General features: G+C 41.0%; 1 protein-coding gene across 1 annotated transcript in view; it reads left to right on the forward strand.

Annotated features, from left to right (window-relative positions):
• The window catches only part of ndufa2 (NADH:ubiquinone oxidoreductase subunit A2), a 24,648-nt gene extending 13,387 nt beyond the window's left edge, over window positions 1-11,261 (forward strand). The window contains exons 2-3 of the mRNA XM_057359563.1: window positions 3,392-3,498; window positions 11,061-11,261. Coding sequence (XP_057215546.1) covers window positions 3,392-3,498; window positions 11,061-11,152 — 199 coding nt within the window. The 3' untranslated portion in view covers window positions 11,153-11,261. The remainder of the gene's footprint in view (window positions 1-3,391; window positions 3,499-11,060) is intronic.
• Window positions 11,262-11,473: the final 212 nt, after the last annotated feature.

Here is an 11,473-nt window from a genome sequence, read left to right on the forward strand (position 1 = left end):
TGCTCCGAGGGTCGCCTTGGGCTGGTCATCGGTTTGGGGGTCGTGAGTGTGCCACCCTGACCAGCTAGGTCTTTATGTAGTCTGTTACTTACACTAATATGTGTGTTCATTTAATTTGTTCTAATGCTACCTTGATGTTCTTTAATTTCTGGGTCAGCTAAAAGTATAATGGTTATTACAATTTATATCTAATACTATTATTTAATGCTATTCAAGTGGTAGTGCGACATCTGCTGTGTTTGAAGACTGTCTTGTACCTTGTCTAAGTTGTTTACTTACGGTTTTATTTTGTACAAATGTGCTGCAGTGAATTATGTATTTTTGATCCGCATATTCTGCCGTGTGCTAGTATACATGCCTGATCGCTTCATATTTTTTTTGAGCCCCAACTAAGTATTGAGTGCTGTACATGCTCATACTTTTCATGTTCATACTTTTCAGTTGGCCAAGATTTCTAAAAATCCTTTCTTTGTATTGGTCTTAAGTAATATCTAATTTTCTGAGATACTGAATTTGGGATTTTCATTAGTTGTCAGTTATAATCATCAAATTAAAAGAAATAAACATTTGAAATATATCAGTCTGTGTGTAATGAATGAATATAATATACAAGTTTCACCTTTTGAATTAGTGAAATAAATCAACTTTTTGATGATATTCTAATTATATGACCAGCACCTGTATATATTTTCGGTTTAACATTTAACCTTTAACATGTTTTTTCTTCAGCAATGGAGTCTTGTGTGGTGAGCGTGCATACAGGCCACTGCGCGTTACTTATTTTCTTTGAAACAACTGTACCTTCTAATTCTGAAGTTCTCCGTAAGTGGTCCTTGGCTCATGGACCACTCTTTTGATTATTCTTTTTACTCCTCCCTGGTTTATGGTGAAATGATGTGCTTTCCACTTCCGGATTATGGCCCCAACAGTGCTCACTGGAACATTCAGAAGTTTAGAAATCCTTCTATAACCAATGCCATCAGTATGTTTCACAACAATAAGGTTGCGAAGGTCTTGAGAGAGCTCTTTGCTTTTACCCATTATGAGATGACACCTTGGTAATGAGACACCCATCAGTTGGGGCTGAACCATCTGATTTCCATTGACAAGGGGCAGGATTGCTTTCTAATTACTGATAGATTTCAGCTGGTGTCTTGGCTTTCCATGCCTTTTTGCACCTCCCGTTCTTCATGTGTTCAATACTTTTTCCCTGTCTCATTCCATTTTATTATACATAACTTAATTTGTGAACTTATTTGTTTTGTTTTCTTTGTATGTAGGGTTCAGCTAATCGGGTATTCTACTGATTTTCCATCGATTAATCGGGTATTCGGATAATAAATACTTTGTCTTTATTAAAGAGCAATACTAAATATACAAGAGAAAGTAAGACAGGTCTTTTAAAATGAACAACTAATTTGTTTCCTTTTTTAGAAAAAAAAAAAATATATATTGCTGAAATTGCATACATTAATATCTGTGAAAAGTTAACCCATTTAATACATTAAATACATATTACATACATTCAAAATGCAATATAATACAAATGTATAAATAAGAAACATTAATAAAAATAGAAAGAATAATTTCAAAGGTAAACAACTAACTTCAGCTTATGCATGATGCATTTAGTTTATCTAAATTAGTTTGTTTCTTTTTTTTTACTATTAAATTGTATTTTATGTGGTTAAATTGTATTTTATGAGTTAACCAGACTTTTATTTTGGCAGGTTGTCGGAAGACGCTTATTTTTTAGTATGTCTGTTTCTTCACTCAAACAATAAAAATAAACTCTGAGCAACTGTGGAGATGTTCACGTCTTCATGTCCTCATAAAGCACAGACGCAGACAAATTCATGAGCATCACACATGTAGCACGTTAAACTGTGCAGTTCATTCACTCAGACACGCAGAACAGCCAGATGACATGTGTAAATAACAGGATTCAGTATCCACTAGTCCGCATCTAGTTTTATGGACTCCATCCAGCCGGAAAACAAGTTTCACTCGCAAAATAGACTAAAACTAAGTAAAATAGCAGTTCACCATTTCAGTAAGCTATCACTTATTTATCAGCATGAGAAATGCATGTGTCTCACGGTGAATGCGTGAGACTTGAGAACCCTGTAACATGTATAGCGTTTAGGCTCTGTGCGTTAGTAATAACCGTCCGTGGGGAAACGCAGTGCTCCGTGTGTACTGTAGTTAAATAGATTAAACAAATTTTCGAGGCAACAAAAATTGCCTCAATGATTTTTTGTATTCGAATTACTCAGGTAACTCGAGGAATCGTTTCAGCCCTATTTGTATGTATTGATTATTTGGATTGTTACCGACATCTGGTGAAAATTGAATTTCAACAGTACCTTGAGAAATATATTTACTGAGAAAAATGGTGACGTGTTCAATACTTATTTTACCCACTGTAAATATGTGTAAATGTTCGATCAGGATTCGATCAGGTTCACGCTTGGTATAAACTTTCTCTGTCAACTCAGGTTTGATCCAGAGTTTGTGAGGCACGTGCACCTGAAAGTGTGACACGTGCGACAAACCGCCAATCACACGGAACATGGAAAGCATCATCAGTTTGACTGACTTTTCGTGAGTATCAGCACAAGTAGGGCTGGGCGATCTTCTCAAAAATTCATATCAGGATCTTCATAACAAGGAATCTCGATCAACGATCTGAATTGAAATACGAAAGAAAGTTTATACCAAGCGTGAACCTGATCGAATCCTGATCGAACATTTACACATATTTACAGTGGGTAAAATAAGTATTGAACGCGTCACCATTTTTCTCAGTAAATATATTTCTCAAGGTACTGTTGAAATGAAATTTTGTGAAATTGTGAAAATTTCACAAGTAGCTGTACTGCGACAGTTTTGCAGCATCCCTCTGGCACTTAATCGTCTCCTCGGTACCTTCTATCCCAGTTGAAGGGATAGTTCACCCAAAATTTTTTATTCTGTCATTTACTCACCCTCAGGTTGTTATTATCATATTAGCAGAACAAAGAAATTTATACAGGTTTTGAACAATCTGAGGGTGAGTAAATGATGACAGGATTTTAATTTTTGGGTGAACTGTCCCTTTAATAATAAGGAAGAACTCTGGGTTTGTGTCAAATTCCGAGCTCGGAGCCCTCCCCTCGGACAGCACGCCAAATATGCATTTGTTATTATATTTGATTTGATCTTGATTTTGGTGCAAACTAAAAATATTTACTGCTTTGGTGAAATAGCTTACCTTTGAGAATAGGCCTAGATCTTCACTCTGTATATTATCACATATACAGAGTGATATCATACTGTATATCACAAAACACATAAAAACTTTAACAGTTTAGCTGGAAACTAGCAGTTATTTGTTGTTTATCTTTTTTAGGGATTTTATTGAGCAGCATTATGTGCAGTTGAAGAAGGCAAATCCTGATTTTCCAGTCCTCATTCGGGAGTGCTCTGGAGTCCAGCCCAAACTGTGGGCACGATATGGTAAGAAAAACATACCTGCAAATACATTATTAAAGTATAGACGGTTTCATCAGACGCACACAGCTGGCCCAAAATAACTTTTGGTCTGTGTTTGTTTATCAGTCTTGCTAATGGCTAGCAATATAACAAACTGATATTAATATAAATGAAATATATAAATTGTTATTTTATTGCATACAAATTTTATTAAATAAATAGTTTGTTGAATGGGCCGTGTAACTTCGTTGCATTTAAGTTTAGCCAAGGTTTGGGCCACAAAAGGATGCATGCGCAGTAACGTTGGTTTATGTTTTTGCCGGTGAAACCGTTTGTAGTCATTTGAATGTACAGGGCTCAACAATAAGGACCGCCCGATGGCCCGGAGCCGCCGTGAGAGACCCTTGGGACAGTTGATAGAACTGTCATTTGCCTAATCGGGCCAGTGATGAATCGTCACAAAAGTTTAGAATTTGCCCTTTTAAGTCTTGCCAATTTAAAAATTCACAAGAGCGCTCAATTCGTTCTCACGGGTTGAATTTAGCTCTCTTTCGTGTCGTCTTATTTTGTAAGGAACATTTGTAAGAACATTTTGTCAAAATGCCCATATTAGCAGTTGGGGAAAAACCCATGTGTTACAGTATGTTAAATCTGTGTGTTGTCTCTTAACGAGACAGCAACATAATGAACATCTCTCTTTTTAATGTTTATCAAACAACAAAGGATGGGCCCAAATAACACTCACTGCTCCTCACTGATTAACTTTTGTAACTTTAAGGTGTCATCTACATTGAATTGTTACAGTGAAGACTATAAAGTGTTATTTTATATTTGGTTTCTTTACCTGGTAACTACTGTTAGACCAACCTGAAACTAAGTGTGGTAATCCTTTGGTCCATCACGATTTGATTCAGAATAGATTCTGGGGATTACGATTCGATTCACAATTGATTCTTGACATACTAATTTGCATATTTGTGACATCACATCACATTTGCGCTCAAAGTCAGACTAGTGTTGGCACTTTTGCTTCTAGTCTCTGAAATGTCACTACTGTAAAAATACAGTTGTGAAAATACAGTATCAGTACAGTAGCCCCAAACTCTGATAAAACACCTGAACAAGCTAATCAAAGTCTTCAAAGTTGTGTTCAATTTAATGTGGCACTGCCCAAATCTAACGGCTAATGAAATTAAAGGACTGTGAGATTCAGAGGCAGACTGCAGTATTTTAATGTAATACGCCAAGCAATCTGTGCAGTTCCGCATTAAGTTGAACATGTCTGTACCAGAAGATGTTCATTAACTTGTTCAGGTGTGTTTAATCGGAGTTTGGGCTAAGCTTGGAAGGAAAATGGATCTTGCGGGCCAGAGTTGAGAACCCCTGCTTTAATGTATTAATAATGTGATGTTATCGGAACAAAAAAGGCGGAGTACCTTCACGGGTATGGACAATTTAGAGCATGCACACCTCACGCGCAGCTACAGAGAAACATACATGAGCAGTAGAGAAAAAGAAAAACATACAGCCTCATTGGACAAAACTGCAAGTTAAACAAAATACATTTTGAGATGGTCTTTCCCTGTTGAAAGCGTAGAAGCAGCGCATTTAATTCACTCCACCGCAGCTGACTTGTCAATAAATTAGTGCAAACAGCATTTCCAAAAACGTGTCACTAACAGCGATAGTTTACCCCAAAATAAAAATTCTGTCACCATTTACAAGTTGTTCTAAACCTTTATAAATTTCTTTGTTCTGATGAACACAAAGATAGATATTTGGAAGAATGTTAGCAATTTTTAGTTCTGGGACATCATTCACTACCATCGTAGATAAAAATTTTGTAAATTCTTTGTTCTGTTGAACACGAATGAGATATTTTGAAGAATTTAGGAAAGCAAACAGTTCTGGGGCGCCTTTGACTACCATTGTAATTTTTCCTACTCTGACGAGGTTTTTCTTGCATAGAAAAATTGGAAGCAGCCGCCTCCATCAAATGTCATGCCACCTCAGACTCTCGCCAAAATTATGTCGGATTTCTTCACTTTAAATGCTGCATGCATTTAACAGACTGTCATTTGTAACTGCAGTTGCGGCATTACGCCACAGTGGAGGCGCTAAAAAGAGTTGCAGAACAAGAGCTAGCTGTGTTCAAGGCTGTTTGTTTTGCATCCTAGTACATTTAATTTCTTGAAATTTCTTAAATTAACATGATACACATCATCGTAATGTCTTTAGCTGTGCAGTTGTATCGTTGAATCGGAGTATACTGTACACAGTGAGTTCACCAGTATGAACGCACATTGCATTCAGAACGACTCGCACATGAATGACTCATTTGAACTGATTCATTTAAACTATTGAACTTTTCTGTCACTAGCGAATATAAGAGATCATTGAGTCATTTACAGTGAACCACAGAGAATGCAAGATGTGAATGAGCTTTACTCATTTAGTAAGACTGGAAAATTCAGACTGCTTTTGTGGGCTACAAAGTTAGTTGAAAATTTTTGGTAAAAAACATTTCTGTTTGGTTGAATAAAAGTAATGTTTTATATAACTTAATAATTGTAATTTTCATCTAATTTTATTAGAACTTTTAATATGTCAAAGTCACTTTGGTTAAGCCACTTAAAGGTACGGTAGGCTTTCGTGTGTGTGTGTACAAGATCAGGATGGCACCACCTCCGCCTCATTTTGAGCCAGGAAAAACCCTGTAATGGTAGTCAGCGATGTCCCAGAAATGAAAATTGTTAACATTCTTTCAAATATCTTTGGAGAGGACAAGCACTTTCCCCAGCCAGGAGGCCTTTTCCAGTAAGCAGCGACATGACTGCTACACATAGGTGGCAGGACAACTGGGCAGAGAACAGATGTGAAGCACTAGACACAACTGGACAAAACTGACTAGACGCGACAGAAATAACTGAGAAACAGCAAGCCGTTGGGTGAGTAATAAATCTAGCATTAGTCACCAACAATAATCTCTGCTGCGAGATCAGCCGAGTAAATGTGCACAGAGAATCAAGGTAAAGAGAGAACAGGTGCAGGGTTATTCAGCACCTGTGCCGATGGCGAACAGCTGAGTCCAAGTAGCAATAATGAAGAGACCGAGACGAGGTAAAATCAAACCCGCCACATCCTCGATCAGCGAGCGGGCCTGAACCCAACTTCTCTTCTCCGAACCGTACCCCTCCCAGTCGACTAAATACTGGAAACTATGCTGCTAGGGGCAGCATATGCTATGTCCAGCACTCTTCTCATCCATAGGAGAGGAGAGCTCTTGACAAGGACAGGGGATGGGACGAGAGTGGGCATGAATGACAGGCACATGATTCATGGAAAACAGGGTAGACGTGTTGGAGAAACCCGAGTAATCGGAGGCGTACCACCGCAGGACTGAGAACCTTGACAATGGAAAGGGTTCAGTAAAACCGGGTGCTAGTTTACTAGAAGCAGATTGGAGGGGCAAGTTATGAGTAGAGGGCCACACCCTCTGACCGCAAACGTATCTCAGAGCCTTAGAACGCCGGTGATTGGCAATGCGATGTTTGCGTTCTCTGTTCTGACAGGGCAGTTCTTACCTTTCTCCAGGTACAAAAGCAGTGTTGAATAAAAGCCTGCATGGAGGGAACAGAATTCTCTGATTCTTAAGAGAATAGTGGCGGCTGGTCACCCGTGGAAGACGATGGCAGCGAGTTAGAGGCATATTCCACCCAGGGGAGCTAGTCAGACCAGGACAAGGGACTGTGGGATGCTAGACTATGAAGCATGCGGCCAAGAATCTAGTTGGCTCTTTCAGCCTGCCCATTGTTTGTGGGTGAAATCTTGACGACAGACTGGCGGGAAGCTCCAATCTGTCGACAGAACTCCCTCAAAAACTGAGAGGCAAACTGGGGCCCTGTCAGAAACATCAGAGGGTAGCCCATGAATCTTAAAAACATGGTCAAAAACAGCCTGCGCAGTGTCCTTAGCAGAGGGGAGTTTGGAAAGCAGAATGAAATAGGCCACCTTAGAAAAGTGGTTGACGATTGTCAGGAAACAGGGTTTTCCCTATGGATGTGGGGAAGACCAGTGACAAAATCCAAAGCAATATGAGACCATGGACGAGACTGAATTGCAAGGGCCTGAGAAGACCAGAGGGCGGAGAATTACTAGACTTGTTTGAGCACAGACAGGACAAGAAGATACAAAATGGCGTACATCGCGTGCCCTCGTGAGCCACCTAAATCTCTGACTAATAGTAGCGAGGGTACCTCTCACCCCAAGATGAGCAGCCAGCATGGAGGAGTGGCCCCAACGGAGGCAAAATAGTCTGTGATCGAAGCGCTCTGACAAGCCGAACTGGCGAGAGAGGGCCTGAGCTTTTACGTTCTTAGAACCGGGTCTGTAAGAGATTAGGGTTGGGCGATGTCTACCAAATTGGCATTGGACGATGACATTGCCCTGTGGCGTTATAAAGTGGCATCTAGGCACGAGCTTCGCAGAGACACAGCTTCTTTATACAGCGCATGCTGGACAATTATAAATTCAGGCGTGTCATCTGCTAGATTGTATTATTATTCTGATGTTATAAAGTGAGGCGCGTCGTCTTTATACACGCGAGCTGCGCAGACTGCACGCCCTCTTTATACAGCGCGAGCTCCACAGTTATTCTGATTTTATATTCAATAAAAGAGTTAAAAAGTGAGGTGCATCTTTACAACGCAAGCTGCGCAGACACACGCTGTCTTTATACAGCGCAAGCTCCACAGTTAAAAAAGTCAAGCTGGTCTGATCTGTACAGTGTGAGGTTTTATGCCCATTAGCTTTGTTCATATTTGTTTACAATGCGATTTCCAGCCAGCAGCGAGCGTCATGTGATGAAAGCAATATATTTGTTGGAATCACGATGCCGGCTCAACATCGTCATGTCTATCAGCCATCAGCAATGGATGATGGCATCGTCTATCGGCCCAACCCTTTAAGACATGGTAAAATTGAAACGGTCAAAGAAAAGGGATCAGCGAGCCTGCCGGTCATTTAATCTCTTAGGCGAACGAATATATTCAAGATTTCTGTGATCGTTCCACACTACGATCGGAACGACAGCCCCCTCTAACCACTGATGCCACTCTCCCAGCATTAACCGGATAGCCAGCAGCTCCCGGTTTCCTATATCATAATTACGCTCGGATGATAAGAGCCGGTGGGGAAAAAACGTGAACGGGTGAACCTTCTGGTCGATCGGAGAGCGCTGCAACAGCACAGCCCCGACGCCTATGTCGGACGCGTCCACCTCCAATATGAATTGTTCTCTGGGGTCAGGGGTGATAAGAATAGGTGCTGTGGTTAAAAACTTCTTGAGGTGGTCAAAAGCGAACTGGGCCTTTTCTCACCAAATAAAGCGAGACTTAGTCGAGGTAAGAGCGGTCAGAGGGGCGGCTACTTGACTGAAATTTTGGATAAAACACTGGTAAAAGTTTGCGAACCCCAAAAATCGCTGTAGCGCAGTGCTAGACTCTGGAACTGGCCAATCGATAAGGGCCTGTACCTTGGCAGGATCCATGCTGATTCCTTCAGCCGACATGACAGACCCCAAGAATTTGACTTGGCTGGCATGAAACATGCATTTCGCTCGAACACTTGCTTTTACTGGGCAGTGGCCAGCGGCACCACAGTACAAGCAAAGTCTATTCCGAATGCGGCTTTGGCATTCAGCAGACGAAATGTTGATGCCTCCCAATTGCATGTGCTCCTGCCCCGAAAAGGATTTGGAATTGGTGACGAGTTGAGGAGAGACAGTTTGAGGAGGATCATCATCATAGCCCCGAGCGTGGCGGCAGAGCTCAAACCACTTGTCCAGGAGGATAGCCAGCTCCATCAGCTGATCCGAGCAGGACGGAACTTCACATGAGTAAATCTCATCCTTGAGGGTGGCATTGAGCCCCTCCAAAAAATGAGCAACCAGGGTCGACTTGTTCAAATAACGTGTGTCCGCTAGCGTATGGAACTCTATGGCATAGTAAGACACAGATCGTCTCTCCTGTTGCAGGACAGCGAGCAGTCGAGCAGACTCGTGCCCGTGGACTGAGCGGTCAAACACTTTAATAATCTCCTTGAACTGGGCAAACTGCTCACAACACTAGGCCTCTGCTTCCCTAACAGCCCTCCCCCAGATGCCGGCTTGTCCGGTGATGAGAGAGACCATGTGTAAGCGATCTTGGAGTGGTCCTCAGCATAAGTGGAAGGCTGCAGAGAGAACACAACCTCGCACTGGGTTAGAAAGGCTCTACTTTCAGTAGGTTCACCACGTAGCATGGAGGATTTTTTATACTGGGTTCAGAGGTGGTGTGACGCTCATGAGAAGACTGATGGCTCTGCAAGAGATGAAGTTGGCTATTCAGATCTGTGACTTGAGCTGCCAGGTTCTCCACAGCACGCCAAACAGCAGATAGTTCCTCTGCATGATTGCCCAGAAAAGCTCCCTGTAGCTCGACTGCTGAACAAATTGGTGTCTCCATTTCTGGGTCCAACTTGACGATGGAATAATGGAGGACCCAAAAGCGAAGGCAGGTAAACTCAAACAGTTTATTTAGAAAAAGTGGGAAACCTATGCAGCCTGCCGTTCCAGCCAAATCTGGCAGGTAAAGGACTGGGAGAAACTTGGGCAATATGCTCGTCAGACCCTCTTGGAAGCATCATTTGGGCAGCAGATTGTTGGAGAGGGCAAGGGCTTTTTTCCCTAGTCAGGAGAAGTAAGCCTTAAGTAGCGATAGGACTGACACACATGGGCGGAAGGACAACTGGGCAGGGAGCAAAGCCCATTGCACATTGAGTCCGAAATTTCCGCATGTTAATGCAAATAAATACGACCTCACGTTGTGTCAATCACATTTACACAATGCCTCTGACATTTTCGTCCGTCTTAAAAAAATTCGGACCGGGTTCGATTTTATGCATTTTTCGCATCCGTCAAGCATTTTGAGTGGCCTTTTTTAACAATTCAGAGACACCGTACAAACAAGAGCCAAATATGAAAAACGCATACGAAAATTTCAGACTGTATGTGCAAAGACCTCAAGTGTGAAGCACTGGACACGACTGGACAAAACTGACTGGACAGAAATAACTGAGAAACCGCAAGCCACTGGGTGAGTAATACAGTTAACATTAGTCACCAATAATAATCTGGAAAAAAGAGGCCGTAAGAACAGCAGAGCAAAGTAGCACAAAAATTTAAGGTAGAGAGAGAACAGGTTTGGGGTAATTCCGCACCCGCGCCGATGGCGATAGCGAACAGCTGAGTCTAAGTAGCAATAATGAAGAGAGATGAGGTGAAAATCAAATCTAGATCATGGAAAAATGTTGACAGAATATTCATTTTTTGGGTGAACTATCCATTTAACTAACATTTAAAAATGTATTTTTGACATTTGTGAATCGATTCAGAATTGTCCACGTCCTCATTGTGATGCATCTAAGAATCAAATATTGTCCCTACCTTAAACACCTAAAAAATTATGTTTGTAATTTGTATGTTTGCTTTATTAGATTCTGAGTCACTGGCCTGACCATGTGAATAAAAATATTTTTCTCTGTCTCAGGCTTTGGTAAAGAACACTGCGTTCCACTGGACAACATGAACGTGGACCAAGTGACCAAAACTCTAGAGACATTAATAAACACCAAGCCCTGAGTAAACCTCTTGGGAAATGTAAAATGATCTTGTAAAATGAAATGTAAAATGATCATGTTATTTGTTTCCTCAGATTAAGAAATAAACGTATATCCTCAAAGAACTGAAATTGCTTTGTTTGTCTGATGTAATAGACTTTTTTTTCTGTTTGCGGTTCAGGCATTTCCGGTAATGTTCAGCGCATGAACATTTCTATACTATAGCCAGGCTTTCCAAAAAATATTCAAAGAACAGAGCACAGACTACACACACAAAGACACACACACAAACACTGATGATTTGTATGATTTACAAAAATTTTGATCCACAAAACGGTTATCC

The sequence above is a fragment of the Triplophysa rosa genome, linkage group LG19, assembly GCF_024868665.1.
Source record: "Triplophysa rosa linkage group LG19, Trosa_1v2, whole genome shotgun sequence".
NCBI lineage: Eukaryota > Metazoa > Chordata > Actinopteri > Cypriniformes > Nemacheilidae > Triplophysa > Triplophysa rosa.